This window comes from Oncorhynchus clarkii, chromosome 22 (genome assembly GCF_045791955.1).
Source record: "Oncorhynchus clarkii lewisi isolate Uvic-CL-2024 chromosome 22, UVic_Ocla_1.0, whole genome shotgun sequence".
NCBI classification, from domain to species: Eukaryota; Metazoa; Chordata; class Actinopteri; order Salmoniformes; family Salmonidae; genus Oncorhynchus; species Oncorhynchus clarkii.
The window spans coordinates 31,299,179-31,316,267 of NC_092168.1; the positions used below are offsets into that span (position 1 = coordinate 31,299,179).

At 44.3% G+C, this 17,089-nt stretch overlaps 1 protein-coding gene and 1 pseudogene across 1 annotated transcript; one reads left to right on the top strand and one right to left on the bottom strand.

The window, feature by feature from the left end:
* Positions 1-587: 587 nt before the first annotated feature.
* On the top strand, positions 588-12,738 carry LOC139380772 (serine/threonine-protein kinase Nek5-like). The gene is made up of 20 exons (XM_071123786.1): positions 588-721; positions 862-958; positions 1,055-1,152; positions 1,407-1,490; positions 1,608-1,678; positions 1,877-1,963; positions 2,984-3,038; positions 3,172-3,372; positions 3,969-4,062; positions 8,420-8,535; positions 8,697-8,947; positions 9,066-9,144; positions 9,289-9,405; positions 9,498-9,578; positions 9,775-9,882; positions 10,001-10,204; positions 10,347-10,563; positions 11,233-11,361; positions 11,609-11,747; positions 11,854-12,738. Exons 1-20 carry the CDS (start codon positions 593-595, stop codon positions 12,182-12,184), a joined length of 2,688 nt encoding a protein of 895 aa, XP_070979887.1. The 5' UTR covers positions 588-592; the 3' UTR covers positions 12,185-12,738.
* A 155-nt stretch (positions 12,739-12,893) lies between these two features.
* On the bottom strand, positions 12,894-15,488 carry LOC139380774 (GDP-Man:Man(3)GlcNAc(2)-PP-Dol alpha-1,2-mannosyltransferase-like; annotated as a pseudogene).
* Between the last annotated feature and the right edge of the window lie 1,601 nt (positions 15,489-17,089).

A 17,089-nucleotide genomic window follows, 5' to 3' on the forward strand; every position in this document is an offset into this window, starting at 1 on the left:
TGAAGACATTGCCTACAAGTCCCAGAGTACTTTGCTTTTTTGTGCATTCTGCCATCTTTGTCAACATACTTTTCGGGTTAGATTTAACTCTGTTGAAAAAAACACATCACCACACAGTGTTCCCACAAATGTACATTTGAAAGGGAACGTGTCGTCTTGGTAAGTACCACTTTTGTTTATTTGTTTTTAATGTAAAGTAAAGCCCAATATTACACCAAAGAAGGTTAGTAAACTAGCTAGCAGACAAGCAATCGGCTCTGTGTATCGGTCGCCATGGTAACGGGCTCATGCTGTCCTGGCGTTTTGGCAGCTGATTTTGTGGGTATCATCTGATCCATCCTATCCCCAACCAATGACAGGAATAGTGCTATCACCCGCCATCACGTCTTGCTATAAATAAATGTGGCGTGGTGAATTAAGCATATGAAATCCAAACCATTCTCGTGTGTGTGAAATTGCATTATACAAGTTCATGCACTTAGAGGTCTCATTTTCTGAGAACACACATACGGATGAATTGTAAATGTATGACGATAGCTGTGTGTTTTCAAAACCCTTAAGTTTCTCCCACTGTTTCCTCAGGTGTTGTGTTATGAACCAGTATGAGGTGGTCCATCAGATTGGAGAGGGGGCATTTGGGAAGGCCTTCTTGGCCCTGGACAGGGACAGACACTGGGGTGGTGAGAGCCAGTGCGTGGTCAAAGAGATCAACCTCAGAAAGGTACCAACCATAGACTTATCTGTGATGCTCATCAAATCATAACCAAGCCTCTACACAACCAACTGCATTGTTTTAACCAGTAGGCCAGGAATTTGTTATGAGAATTTCCATCCCCTTTTTTGTTGCAATGTCATTCATAGATGTCACCTATGGAAAAGGAAGCATCCAAAAAGGAAGTCATGCTGCTTGCAAAGATGAAGCATCCAAATATTGTCACCTTTTTCAAATCATTTCAAGGTTTGTATCCAGTCAATATGTCTGTGTGTGTGTGTGCATACATGCGTACGTGCTTGCTTGTGTGTGATGTTGATCAGTTTATCCTGTCTGAAACAGAGAGCAGTAACCTGTACATAGTGATGGAGTACTGTGATGGAGGAGATCTGATGAAGAAGATCAGTATGCAAAGAGGGGTTATGTTTACTGAGGAGCAGGTACAGACACACACACACCACAGGAGGTTGGTGGCACCTTAATTGGGGAGGACTGGCTCATGGTAATGGCTGGAGCAGAATGAGTGGAATTGTATCAAATACATCAAACACATGGTTTCCATGTGTTTGATGCCATTCCATTAGCGCCATTCCAGACATTATTATGAGCTGTCCTCCCCTCAGCAGCCTCCACTGAGACACACACACACAAGGTTCAAGGAAATACTCATGTAAACTATTTTGTTCCCACTCAGATAGTGGATTGGTTTGTACAGATCTGTTTGGGACTGAAGCACATCCATGACAGGAAGGTTTTGCACAGAGACATCAAAGCACAGGTATTAGACAGCTGTCATAGTCAGACAAAAGCCACATAGATATCAAAGCACTGTTACCACTTATAACAACTTGATCTACTCTGATCATTGTTTTGTTTTTGTATTGCTTTCCTCTAGAATATATTCCTTACCATGAAGGGGATGAAAGCCAAGCTGGGAGACTTTGGCATTGCAAGAATGTTAAACAAGTGAGTTTCTATGATAGTGGCAGAAGACTCACAGCCAGGAAAGAGACTACTGGTATTTTCTCCATAACAGCTGCTGATTACAGAGAGCTAGGACATGTTCCAAACCATGTTATTAACATTCCACATTCCACAACCAAACTGTTACATTGTGTATTACAACTCATGTATATTGATGTTCTGATGAATGTGATTGGCTAGTACCATGGAGCTAGCCAGGACCTGTGTTGGGACGCCATATTACCTGTCTCCTGAGATCTGTGACAACAGACCGTACAATAACAAAACGTATGTACCATATTATCATCCCTTCTTTTTATTACTCTCTCTCTCTCTCACACTCTATCGATGTCTTTCTCTCTTATTCACACACAGCCTCCCACTGGACACAGACGTCAGTTCAACGTCTAGTTTTGATTTACATTTGTTGGAGTTGTCTAACATGAATGCAACATGAAATCAACAACAAAAAATCACCATGCTGTTGAAATAAATAGGAAATCCAGTTAGTTTGTCATCACATAGATGTTTTGGGTTGAAATGATGTGGAAACAACTTGATTCATCCAGTGTCTTGGCCTGCAAAAGTAAAAGCCAAAATGTCAGTGTTGTGTTTTGATGAAATGAGCTACTGTACCTCTACCTAGCACACCCACAGGATTTCCTGTTATGCTGTTATGTGTTTAGACAACCCAAAAATAGACCCTGTGTTACTTTCTACCAATAACATATGTCGGCGGTGTCTAATATGGTGATATGTTACCTGATGAGACACTGACTGACTGTAGGGAGAAGTTAACATGTTCATTCAGTATATGGCCATAACTGTTGTGTTGCAAACACCTTGCTCCATCTGAGCAATCAAAACATTGTGTGACATAATGTATTTCGTGTTGGAACTTGTTTGTGTAAACAGTGAAGCAAGCAGACAGGACTTTAGAGCCTTAGCTAGCTGCCTGATCAATCAGCCATGTGGCTGCAACAACGCCACAAGTTTTTCCATCATACTCTCATTCTGGCTAGTCTGAAATGGGTGTCCTCCCTCCATTAATAAGCACACATACACACTTTGTGTAGGCAGCTATTGTTCTGCTTTCTAGAGCTGGGATAGAGAGGGCGCTCCCTGAGTTTTACTGTCACATACATTTTTATGTGTAATTTCCCCTCTATCACGAATAGTTCACAGATCATCATATATATCATAAACTGTCATCCACCATTACCACAGCTGCAAAGTATCCTTGTGCATTTTATAATGATTGCTCTTATATTCAACAGCAATCTTTGACCTGTTCTCTCTGTTCCTCAGGGATATCTGGTCTCTGGGCTGTGTCCTGTATGAGCTCTGCACCCTCAGACATCCAGTAAGCACTGCTACAAACACACAAATGCACACACTCACACGCACTCACACTCAGACAAACACACAAATGCACACACATATGCACATGCAATTCAAAGCCACACTATCTCAATAGTATTTCTCTCCACCTGCAGTTTGAGGGCAACAGCCTGAGGCAGCTGGTAGTGAAGATCTGTAGGGGGCGCTATAACCCACTCTCCACCCGCTACTCCTACGACCTGCGCCTGCTGGTCACTCAGCTGTTCAAGGTCAGCCCGCGAGACCGGCCCTCCGTCAACTCTGTCCTCAAACGACCCTTCCTGGAGAAACACATCAGCAAACACCTGGATCCCCAGGTAACTACTAGGGTACCAAGAAAGGGACTGGAGGCTCGGCCAGAACCCTTTCTAAACGTTCCCCCTTAGGCTTAGATAATTATAAACAGAGGGGTGACTTTCTGTTTACAGAAATGAACATTTAAATATTTTTGGGTTGAAACAGTTAAACAAAACTTGCACAACCCAAATGCCCTAACTACTCACACTTTGTAGTCTTGTGACTTCTTGTCAAGAACAGATAATATTAGCTTGCATGTTTGTGTGTGTGTGTGTTTTTGGTTTTACTATCCTTGTGGGGACCAGAAGTCCTCACAAGGATAATAAAACAAGGAACATTGTGCCAGTCCCCTCAAGAAAACATATTTTAGCCTTAGGGGTTAGGTTTATGGTTAAGGTTACAATTAGGGTTAGAATTAGGGTTAGGAGTTAAGGGTTTGGGGTTAAGGTTTAGGTTAGGTTAAGTGCTAGGGAAAATAGGATTTTGAATGGGAATCAATTGTTTGGTCCCCACAAGGATAGTAAAATAAACATGTACAGTGTGTGTGTTATTGTATTATTGTGTTAACTTCAGGATGTCCTGTGCTGTTTCCTTACTCTGTTCTGGGTGTTTCTAGGTCATTGAGGAGGAATTCAGCCACACAGTGCTGCACAGAAAGAGAGCTGCAGGCCCACTACCTAGAGTGCGGGCCGCACCAGTACAGATCACCGGTACACATGCTTAAGGGACATAAGCGAAAAGACTGTATTGCTGCTGTATTTCTGTCTGAGTCCAAACATCCCCTTAATATAATCATTAGCTTTTCTCAGAATGGTTTCAGCCACACATTACCCAACAACAAAGTTTCCTACTTAAATAGGCTTGGCTCATAGGCTTGGCTTCACAGTAGCTGTGATGAAGTGTTGTCAGTTACACCACCTGGTGGTCAGGGTCATAGCATTCTCTCCAATATCTGTTCATCGTCATCAGAATACATTCACTAAAACTCTTGGCATCAAAACCAGTTACACAGAACTGAACTGTGAGCACAGTTCAAAGATTGCTGGGCATGAAATGTAAATGACTTCAGCCGTGTCTCTCATTCTCAGAGTACAATCATCTGGTCAATGGCAATAGATGTTGTCATTCTATTAGGAAGCATGCCAGTGCTGACGTCAATTCTGGCACCTGTATTGTTATGGTACCATTATAGCAACATTGGCTTGTCTGAGTATGCCAACTCAACATCACAATGATGTCAAATCAAATCAAATGTTATTTGTCACATGCGCCGAATACAACACCTTACAGTGAAATGCTTACTGAATAGCCCTTAACCAACAATGCTTTAAGAAGATTTTAAGAAAGTAAGTGTTAAGTAAAAAATAGAAAATAAAAAACAAAAGTAACTATTAATCAAACAGCAGCAGTAAAATAATAATAGCGAGCCTACAGTTGAAGTCGGAAGTTTACATACACTTAGGTTGGAGTCATTAAAACTCGTTTTTCAACCACTCCACACATTTCTTGTTAACAAAATATAGTTTTGGCAAGTCGGTTAGGACATCTACTTTGTGCATGACACAAGTCATTTTTACAACAATTGTTTACAGACAGATTATTTCACTTATAATTCACTGTATCACAATTCCAGTGAATCAGAAGTTTACATACACTAAGTTGACTGTGCCTTTAAAGAGCTTGGAAAATTCCAGAAAATTATGTCATGGCTTTAGAAGCTTCTGATAGGCTAATTGACATCATTTGAGTCAATTGGAGGTGTACCTGTGGATGTATTTCAAGGCCTACCTTCAAACTCAGTGCCTCTTTGCTTGACATCATGGGAAAATCAAAAGAAATCAGCCAAGACCTCAGAATTTTTTTTGTAGACCTCAACAAGTCTGGTTCATCATTGGGAGCAATTTCCAAATGCCTGAAGGTACCATGCTCATCTGTACAAACAATAGTACGCAGGTATAAACACCATGGGACCACGCAACCGTCATACCGCTTAGGAAGGTCTCTTAGAGATGAACGCACTTTGGTGTGAAAAATGCAAATCAATCCCAGAACAACAGGAAAGTACCTTGTGAAGATGCTGTAGAAAACAGGTACAAAATTATATATATCCACAGTAAAACGAGTCCTATATCAACATAACCTGAAAGGCCGCTCAGCAAGGAAGAAGCCACTGCTCCAAAACCGCCATAAAAAAAGCCAGACTACGGTTTGCAACTGCACATTGGGACAAAGATTATACTTTTTGGAGAAATGTTCTCTGGTCTGATGAAACAAAAATAGAACTGTTTGGCCATAATGATCATGGTTATGTTTGGAGGAAAAGGGGGAGGCTTGCAAGCCGAAGAACACCATGGGGGTGCTTTGCTGCAGGAGGGACTGGTGCACTTCACAAAATAGATGGGATCATAAGGTAAGAAAATTATGTGGATATATTGAAGCAACATCTCAAGACATCAGTTAAAGCTTGGTCGCAAATGGGTCTTCCAAATGGACAATGACCCCAAAGATACTTCCAAAGTTGTGGCAAAATGGCTTAAGTACAACAAAGTCAAGGTATTGGAGTGGCCATCACAAAGCCCTGACCTCAATCCCATTGAAAATGTGTGGGCAGAACTGAAAAAGCATGTGCGAGCAAGGAGACCTACAAACCTGACTCAGTTACACCAGCTCTGTCAAAATTCACCCAGCTTATTTTGCTAAGCTTGTGGAAGGCTACCCGAAACGTTTGACCCAAGTTAAACAATTTAAGGCAATGCTACCAAATAGTAATTGAGTGTATGTACACTTCTGACCCACTGGGAATGTGATGAAAGAAATAATAGCTGAAATAAATCATTTTCTCTACTATTATTCTGATATTTCACATTCTTAAAATAAAGTGGTGATCCTAACTGACCTAAGACAGGGAATTTTTACTAGGATTTAATGTCAGGAATTGTGAAAAACTGAGTTTAAATGTATTTGGCTAAGGTGAATGTAAACTTCCGACTTCAGCTGTATATACAGGGGGTACCGGTACAGAGTCAATGTGTGGGGGCACCGGATGGTCGAGGTAATTGAGGTAATATGTACATGTAGGTAGAGTTAAAGTGAATATGCGTAGATAGTAACCAGAGAGTAGCAGCAGTGGAAAAAAGGGGTTTGGGTAGCCCTTTGATTAGTTGTTCAGGAGTCTTATGGCTTGGGGGTAGAAGCTGTTTAGAAGCCTTTTTGACCTAGACTTGGCGCTCCAGTTCCGCTTGCCGTGTGGTAGCAGAGAAAACAGTCTATGACTAGGGTGGTTTGAGTCTTTGACCATTTTTATGGGCCTTCCTCAGACACTGCCTGGTTTAGAGGTCCTGGATGGCAGGAAGCTTGGCACCAGAGATGTACTGGGCCATATGTACTTCCCTCTTTACTGCTTTGCGGTCGTAGGCCGAGCAGTTGTCATACCAGGCAGTGATGCAACCACTGGTTGCTCTCGATGGTGCAGCTGTAGAACCTTTTGAGGATCTGAGGACCCATGCCGAATCTTCTCGGTCTGCTGAGGGGAAATAGGTTTTGTCGTGCCCTCTTCACGACTGTCTTAGTGTGTTTGAACCATGATAGTTTGTTGGTGTGGACACCAAGAAACTTGAATCTCTCAATCTGCTCCAATAGAGCCCTGTCGATGAGAATAGGGGCATGCTTTGTCCTCCTTTTCCTGTAGTCCACAATCATCTCCTTTGTCTTGATCATGTTGAGGGAGAGGTTGTTGTCCTGGCACCACACGGCCAGGTCTCTAACCTCCTCCCTATAGTCTGTCTCATCGTTGTCGGTGATCAAACCTACCACTGTTGTGTCATCTGCAAACTTGATGATGGTTTTGGAGTCGTGCCTGGCCATGCAGTCACGAGTGAACAGGGAGTACAGGAGGGGGCTGACCATGCACCCCTGAGGGGCCCCCGTGTTGAGTATCAGCGTGGTGGATGTGTTGTTCCCTACCCTTACCACCTGGGGGCGGCCCGTCAGGAAGTCTAGGATCCAGTTGCAGAGGGAGGTGTTTAGTCCCAGGGTCCTTAGCTTGGTGATGAGCTTTGAGGGCACTATGGTGTTGAACGCTGATCTGTAGTCAATGAATAGCATTCTCACATAGGTGTTCCTTTTGTTCAGGTGGGGAAGGGCAGTCTTGAGTGCAATAGATTGCATCATCTGTGGATAATAATGGTGTTGATGTGAGCCATGGCCAGCCTTTCGAAGCACTTCATGGCTACAGACTTGAGTGCTACCTGTCTGTATTCATTTAGGCAGGTTGCTTAAATCCCAGAACAAGGCAGGTTGCCTTAGTGTTCTTGAGTACAGGGACTTTGGTGGTCATACATGTTGGTATTACAGACTATTACAGGTTGAAAATGTTAGTGAAGGCACTTGCCAGGTAGTCAGCGCATGCTGGGAGTACACATCCTGGTAATCCGTCTGGTCTTGTGGATGTTGACCTGTTTAAAGGTCTTACTCACATTGGCTACAGAGAGCGTGATCACACAGTGTTACTTGCCTCGAAGCGAGCATAAAAGTAATTTAGCTCGTCTGGTAGGATCGTGTCACTGGGAAGCCTGCGGCTGTGCTTCTCTTTGTAGACTAATGGTTTGCAAGCCCTGCCACATCCGACGAGCATCGGAGCCAGTGTAGTACGATTCAACCTTAGTCCTGTATTGACGCTTTGCCTGCTTAATGGGTCGTCAGAAGGCATAGCATGATTTCTTATAGGCTTCCGGGTTAGAGTCCCGCTCCTTGAATGCGTCAGCTCTACCCTTTAGCTCGGTTCGGATATTGCCTGTAATCTATGGCTTCTGGTTGGAGTATGTACGTACGGTCACTGTGGGGACGACGTCATCGATGCACTTATTGATGAAGCCAGTGACTGATGTGGTGTACTCAATGCCATCGGGGGAATCCCGGAACACATTCCAGTCTGTGATAGCAAAACAGTCCTGTAGCTTGTGATATTTCATCACAATGATTTACCTCCTATCTGTTAGCTGCATACTGTATGTATCTCCTTTTTGTTTTTTCTAACTTTCCATTTTTTCATCCTCTGTTGGTGTCCAGACATAGCCAGAGTCTCAGAGAGGCCTCCTCCTCGGTCGAAGCCTGGGCCCTCGGTGAAGAAACCGTCCCCCAAACCAAATTGGAAACCCCCTACCAGAGTCATGCCACAGCACAAAGTAACTCACCTGTCTAAAGAACAACTAAATCAGTTACTCCTACAGTAGCCTACTACTGTATAACAGCTACTACATGAAAGCATGTTCCTAGAACTGTACCACTGAAATTCAATTTTATCTTGTTCCATCTTATCTTTTGGGTTTATGTTTTTGTTCCTCAGCCGTTTCATCCACGAGCAGCACAGATTAGGGTTCCAGTGGCCAGACAATGCGGTCAACAGAACCCCAGGTGGGACGGTCAGGCTGAAGTCAACCCTTATGACCACTACTATGCCCAGCTGGACGCCATCCAGAGGAGATACTCTCCTCTACCTCCTCGTCCTCCTCTTCCCTCTCGTCATCCTCCGGTGGTTCAGGAGAGACCTGTGGAGCGCTATGATGACAGAGAGAATCGGCCAGAACCTTATCAACTGTGAGTGTTCATTCAAGTATACCCATAATTATAGAATAATGAAGTGTTCTTCAAACCTGGTCCTTGCAAGATACTGGGTTTGCAGGCTTTTGTTAATTTGTGCGTGTTCTGCCTTCAGGGTGGCCGCTGCTCATGATGAATACCGCCAGAGGAGACAGGAGGCCAACCAGTACAAGCTGAGGGCAGAGAAACAGCTGGTGGGTCTCAGGCTGTATTATGCTGAAACAGCCAGCTGTTTGCTGTCTTCTGTTAAATACTAGACAAACTGGACATGCTGCTGATGTATTGTAACTGTAATATCTGTAAATATGAACCCTGGCTCTTCCCTTTTTCACCCCCAGGGCCTGCGGCCATCCACAGCAGACGCTGAGCGTTACAGACATCCTGAGCAGGACCAGGGGGCAGGGCGACCTGCACACCCACCCACACCTCACGACAGGAGGCAGGATGGGCAGCAGGTAAGACGGAATGGCAGGAGAAGGTGCAGAAAAGTGAATATGTGATTTATTGTTTATTTGTCAAACATTCAGGTTCATGTCTTTATGTGTAGGAGTATCTACAGAAGTTGCAGCACATCAGACAGCAATACTATAATGAGATGAGAGATATCAGAATGAGAGCTGATGCCGAGGTAAACACAATAACATATTGACATAAAGGTTTCTGTCATTCCCTATGCCCTACCATTCTTTATCATAACCACGTGCTATCTGCATAACACCACTGCATGTTTCTAATACCATTCTCACTGTACCAAACACAGATTTTTCCAACATTTAAATCTATACAATGACATTGATATTAACAGAACAGACATATCTTTTCAGCCCCAGCCACAAGTGAAACCAGGCACATACCTGGTAGAAAAGCCCAGACACATAGAGCCACCAACACATAGTGGAGACCAGGACAGAGACAGACCCCAAACTGACCAGGTAAGACCAGGGGCTTATTGCGAACATTCACATAGAAATGGATTGTGTAAAACAGAAGTCTCTCACAATAAATAATCATTTCAGGCCTGTATCTTAAATTTCTATCTGCAACATTTAGGGCATTGAAGGAGCCCTGAGACAGATCAGGCAGGAGAACAGACAGGAGAGGAGAGAGCTACAGAAGAAGCACAAAGACAAGAAAGCTATCATGTTTGAGATCAAGTTAAATGATGAAAGGATTCAAGAGGATGAAGACAAAGAAAAAGAGGAGAAGAGGGATGAGGAGAGAATAGTGGAGGACAAAAAGGAAGACGAGAAAGAGGTAAAAGATGACATGTTACCATGTTGCCTAAGTGAGTATGTTCATTTCAACGTGGTGTGTGACTTCACTTAGGACAATGGTGGGGCTCTCAAGCATCTCACTGTTTACCCGGTGTGTGTGTGTCTGTGTGTCTGTCTGGGAGATGGACCCACTGAACCAGACCCTGAGCTTCCAGGCAGGGGAGGAGCTGAGGCACAGGGATTGGTCCGGGGCAGGATTGGGGGCAGGGCAGGATGAAGGCACACCCAGGTCAAAGGTGAGGAAGGGGTGGGGCCAGGCAGCACCACAGACCCTACTGGATGCCCTGGCTGAGATGGACGTGTCATCAGTGTGTACCACCATGGCTGTGCCTGAAGTGGGTGAGTGGAAGTGACACAATGGAAGAATCTCAATTGTATACTCCTCGCATCCTCTCTCCTCTCTCCTTGTCTCCTTGTCAAAACCCATTGGATGAGAAAGCCAGCGGTCCTCCAATGGGTTTTGAAGCGGCCAGGACCAATCCCTCCTCTGTCCTCTCTCCTTCGTGTCCCAGAAACCGATAAGTGGTCAAGGGGAGTGTCAATTCGTTAGTAGGCGAACCGAGGAGTATGCTACCCTCCTCAATGACCTACTTCGCCAAAGGATCCACAAGAGTATCCTCCCGGCAGCAAGTGTGGATGTGTTTTTTTAATCCGCCACACCCCCTTTGAATCAGCTGTTGTTTTCTTGCAGGAGGAAAGCTTAAACATATTTAAAAACAATACGCTACTTATCCTTTAATCTATAAAATGTCTTGAACAACTAACTTAAATAGTTTTACGAATGTACACATTTATTTTGGGATTCCACCCTGTATATGGAATTGTCCTGATGACACGTGATTGGAGAAGGAGAGTCTAACTTCATACAAGTGCACTTTTGTCCACTTTCCCTCTCCTTGCCTCCTCTCCTCAAGAGAGGACGCAGGAGTTGAAAAACACCCCAATTGAGATCTTCCCTTAGTGTCAGTGTTCAGCAGGGTCAGTACTGTACTTTCTTCCTTCCCCCAGGTGATGCTGCAGATCTCGAAGGGAATGCAATAAGGGAGAGGAGACCGTGGGGAGAGGGTCCCCCCAACACCCTGCTCCATGCTTTGGGCCAGGCTGAGCTAACCTCCACCCTGGACTCTGTAATGCCAGGTCAGACTCCTCTTAGACTTGACCCCAGGGTTTTAGATTGATAGGGAGAATCTCGATTGTATACTCTCTCCTCGCCTTCTCGAAACCCATTAGTTGAGAAAGTCACATGGAAGGGACCTCTGGCTTTGGGTTTTGAGAAGAGGCGAGGAGAGAGGATGCGAGGAGTATGCAATTGAGATTCTCCCCAGGTCTAGAATTCTCAAATACAAGAGCACAGCAATTAGACACATTTCTCCTTCCCTCTTAGAACCATTGACTGAGAAAGACCGCGCCAAGGAGCCGGAGAAAGAGGGAGCCAAAACAGAGGAAAAAGCAGAGGAGGATGAAGACTCAGATGTGGAGATGGACGAGGAGCGTCTAGAGCCCAGATCGGATGATGACGACACGTAAGTGTGACACTGGGCTGATGCTGACAATGAATGTGCTTGTGTTACTCGGCCAACCTTTATGACATTTCATTCTTCCTACATTTTTCAATCTCTCCTTCCTCAGGAACTTTGAGGAGTCTGAAGATGAGCTGAGAGAGGAGGTGGCAGAGTCAATGATGAACCTTTTTATAATGGAGGATGGAGAGAGTGTGAAAGAGGGAGGCGAGAAGGTTGTAACAGATGGAGTAGTGGGGGAAATAGAGTTAGACAGTCAGGAAACTGTAGATCTCCAGCAAATACACCCTGTGATAGAGCGCACTGGTTACACCTCCATAGAGGGTAAACGCTCTCAGACTCAAGCTGCAGGGTGTGAGACTCGGGCAGAGCAACCAAGGAATACCCAGGTTTCAGACGAGGACTGTGAGGCCAATAAGAAGCAACAGCCAGAAAATTAGTGTTCATATTATTGAGATTTAAGTGAAACGATGACAAGGACCTTGTTAATGGATTATTTTCTACAAAAAACAGCAAGTTTGAGTAAGCTATCTCTATAATTTTCAGCAACATAACTTGCATATGTTGTTTTCTTGGCTATAAGTAGACGTCACAGGTGGTTGGTGGCACCTTAATTGGGGAGGACGGCCTCATGGTAGTGGCTGGAGTAGAATGGTATCAAATACATGATTTTGCAGCATTGCAGCCTTTAGTATGCCTTCACTGCCAACCTGTGGCAAGAATAGGTATCACTTGGCCCAAACTTTAACCTAGTAGACCTGTCTTACATTTTTCTAAACTGCAGGTTAGTTTGGTGCTACCTATTCTTGCCACAGGGTGGCAGTATAACATAAGCAGGCAGATAAGTATTTGGGTGTTGAAAATGTTTGTTACATGGAGCAACCTCAAGACTAAATCAAAATAATAAAATACAACACATGGTTTAATGTTTTATTCATCAGACATATGAACATTACATGTACTTTTCCAAAATAAAACATTGTTTGTATATTTACATTTTCTGCACATTAAATCAGTAACATTTCTGAGCCATGGTCCCTTACAGAGGGCGGGAATAAAAATCGCACAGAAAAAAAAAAAGCACAATGATATTTGGTCATTCTTCGCAGGTGAAACCAGTACAGAAACCTCTATTCAGGATCAAATGCTTTGAGTGTAAATGTATAAATAGAATGTCTACCACGTCACTTCACTGTAACTCTATCAAGACAGAGCAGGTAAGATAAGCCTCCTTATTTATTAATAAAGCCAGCAAAGCTCCGATAGACCATCAGCGTTCCAACATTCAAATTGATTCGACCAATCAGGCCTGTGAGTGCTGCAGAGGGGTGGGGCTTCAGTCGGAGGTGGGAGTGATTGGTCTTCCTTCATTGCTGCTGTGTTCCCATCAGAGGTTCCATGGAAGACAGGAAGCTAGAGTCAAACTCATGGTTTGAGAAACGGTGAACGGACCGCCGGGTGTCCCGCCGGATCATCATCGTGCTGCCGACGACAGGGTCAGGATGGTCTCCATGGCGGTGGCGTAACTCTCCTCACTGTCGGCCAGGAAGCCAGTCTGTCCACCCTCGTAGGGAACCACGATGTCCAGCTTGGGGCAGCCGGACTTGTGAACCAGGAGTCCCTGCAGCCATACATTCTACTACACCTGAGACAGAAGAGAAGAGGAGGCAGAGTAGGGACAGGGATCACAAGCGTGGCATTTACAATACTTATCTAAAAGATAAGATGGTAGAGATAAGATTAATACCTAAACCAAAATGCTAGTTCCACATAGTGTGCACGCCAATGGTGGCATCCATCAGCTCCCTCTTTAGCTCCTGAAAGGAAGCTTTGAGTTTAAACTTCACCCTGTCAGTCACACCCAGCTCCTGGCACAACCCCTTAGCATCAGCACTCTATCCTCATTCTCCTGGTTATGGCAGCAACCAATCAACACCAGTCTCTGAGACTCCCGCCCTCGCCCCTTTCCTCTCCAGAAGCTTCTGAAATGCCCTTATCTGTAGCCGGTGGTCTTTTCTGGTCAGAACTGACCCACGGACACTATCGAATGGCACTTCCTGTCTCTGATAACTTCCCCTTTCACCTCATCCTCCAATGGCATGTCAATGAAGGAACGGACGTCACAGGGCGGGTAGACAACGCCGGTGCGGCTGGGGGTGCGCCACAGAGCCGGGATGTGGCCCAGTGTCCAGGTTGAGTTGGGCCGTAGATCAGAGTGAAGGCACAGTAGTACATCACCTTAGCCATACTAAGGACAGGGTTAGTAGAGATGTAGTCTGCATTGTTGAACCTGTTGGGTTTGTAGGAGGGAGTGGATGATTACAAATACTGCAGAGGAAAATCTATTTGATAACTAGGCCTATATCAAAAACACAAACACTATTAAAGAGCACATTATCTTCAGTATCACAATTAATAACAATACCAATATACTTTATGTAATTCAAATAAGCAGTACTGACCTGAGGTTCCTCTCACCACAGAAAGCATGTTGAATTTTGAGTTTATTTTATTTTTACAGGGAGAGTGCACATGAATCAACGTTTCAGTAAAAGAGCCGGTTTTAGCCAGCCGGCTAATTTTCAACCTCAGTCCCTGGGCAGGTTATTGTCAGTACTGACGGTGGAAAAGTGCACATAGCTGCCCACCCTGCGTCCTCCCAGGTAGCTGAAGATAGGCAGAGTGAAGGCATAGCCCATGGAGTCCATATAGAGGTCTGGTATAAAGGATGTGAGGGCCTCCCAGCCCAGGAACATGGTGTCCATGCTCTGCCCCAGCAGGGTGAAGTGGGGGGTAGGAGCTATCCTCAAGCAAGAGATGGTTCTTCAGGAATATGAAAGTCACTGGACGAGGCAAGCTGATGTTGAATCAGTGTCGTGGCACCCTCCAGAATCTATTCCCCCATGACACCTTGGTCACCGGTGTACACAACAACAGAGATGTGTGGGTATCTACAGGAGGGAAGACACAGAAGAGACAACTCAACACATCAGGAGATTAAGTAATGGAAAATACAGGTTATGAAGATCATGAGCACTCTATGAATGCATTAAAATCTAAAAATAGGCTCAGACAGTGTAAAACTACCTATTCTGAAGCGCTCTGAGGGCACACGCTCCCCGCCCCCTTCTGCATTGCAGTAGGGGTGGGAAAAGGCCACCGTTGGGGAGCTGTCCTGAGCCAGGCGTGCTTTCCGACTCCTCTGCAGCCATATTCGGACACCCATGGCCAGTAGAAACAGAAGCAGCGCCAGCACCAAGTTCAGATACATGCGTGGCAGCACCATTGCCCATACTAATCTGTTTAAAGACAGGAAGAATTATACTACTAGCGATAACACCATGGTGGCTGGCTGACTGACTGGTTATCAGTAGCTAGCTAGCTATGAATTTAACACCAGTATTTGACAATGTTATGTCGATACAATGAACTCCGATTTTAAAATGTATTTTCTTAGTCATATATATGGCTACTAGCTAGCTATGACTGTTCTTTCTTCATAGTCATAGATATGGTTATTAACTATCTAACGTTATCTATCTATGACTGTCACTTGTTCTTTCTTCATATAGCCAGTTTCTGTTGGCAATAACTGCAAGGTTAAGATAACTACGATCTGCATTTACTACGACAGGTGTTAGAAACAAAGCAACATCATTTATTAAATGATTATTACCTGATGAAGTCGCATGAGCACAGAGACAGATGATGATGATCATGGCCAGCCATCTTGACAACACAAACTTTGACACCAGAAGTAGTTGTAGCGCTGTCTTTTGAGGTGAGTGTATGTGATTGGTCCATATGTCGTTGTTTACATAGGATGTCAGAATTAAAGCTACACGCTACTTGATGGCTAAAATTTGCATTGGTGGAAAAAGTACCCAATTGTCATTCTTGAGTAAAAGTGAAGATACCTTATTATTAGAAAATGACTCAAGTAAAAGTGAAAGTCACCCAATAAAATACTACTTGAGTAAAAGTCTAAAAGTATTTGGTTTTAAATATACTTAGTATCAAAGTAAATGTAATTTAGCAGTTCCGGGTGCAGCTCTTCCAGAAGTAGGGGTGCATGTAGTTGTTGGACATCCTGAGCTGTGTGAGGGAGAGGCGCAGGGCACCACAGGGCAGGCCAGGCAACTGGTTCCCCCTACACATTCAGGTACTCCAGAGTCCTGCAGCCAGAGGTGTTCTGGTACAATAATAACACAAGGTGGGTACTATACAAAGGTGTTGAAATGGGTGAGTTACCCCCACACAATGTAAGATCTTGGGAAAAGCTCTATATTATGGTCTTTGCAATCTTACTGCCTTCGCTGGACTGTACCTGAGTTTTCTGATGCCATTGGTTAGGGATGAGAGAAGGTTGTAGGAGACATCTATAAACTGCAGAGAGAGCAGCTGGTATAGTCTGTAGGTAGGACAAACAGCACAGGACTCAGATCTGGGACACCGACAGAGACTTCTGACAGCAGGGTAGGTTTATAACACTGTGTATAACAGGTTCCCAACACTGTAGCTCCACATTGTGGCTCTTACTTAGATGGCAGGGAGGTGTTCTTGCAGAAGGACATGATAAAGGTCTTGAGCCTGGTGAGTCTGTGGATGCTGGTATGAATCTCCTCTATGGGGCAGTCTCTCATCTTCAGCACCTCCAACTGTGTGAGCTCATACACCTTTAAAGAGAGTGGGGGAAATACACATTTGGCTATATACATACTTCCCAGAGACATGGAAGTTGTCTTGCCATGGAATTGCAGTGCCATTTTGCGACATGCTTTCAGAAGACCCTTTTAAAATAAATAGGCTCTAAAATAAGCCCCTGTAATTCGGTATGACATGCTTGTGGTTTGTCTCAGTTCACAAGGAATCTCACTTCCACTGTGAAGATAGTGAGGTCATTGAAGGACAGGTTAAGGTACAGCAGACTCTGGTCCAGAGGAGCCAGATCAGGAAGCAGGGCGATGATGTGGGCCTGAGAAACACACTGTGAATCCCTCTGTCAAGGTTCAGAGAGAAAGATAAGCTCTAGCTCACATATTCCTCTTCTACTTCCTGTTATGCTATATTTTAGTGATAGTCGTTATATTTCCTTTTAATGTTAGGTCGGTCGAACAAAGGATGTTTGTGTTTCTGTCACTCTCTAAATTATGCTGCAAAGCCTCAAAGGCAACAAAGGCATAAGGAATAAATAATAATATATAAATAATTGCCAAAGGACACACCCCCACAAAAACACAGTCAACAACACACAGCACATTCAGGGTGAATGCCTTGCCCCCCTCTATCAGACAGTCAAGTATGGCCAGCTCAGAAGGGCTGATGGCCTCTCCAGAGTGCCTGAA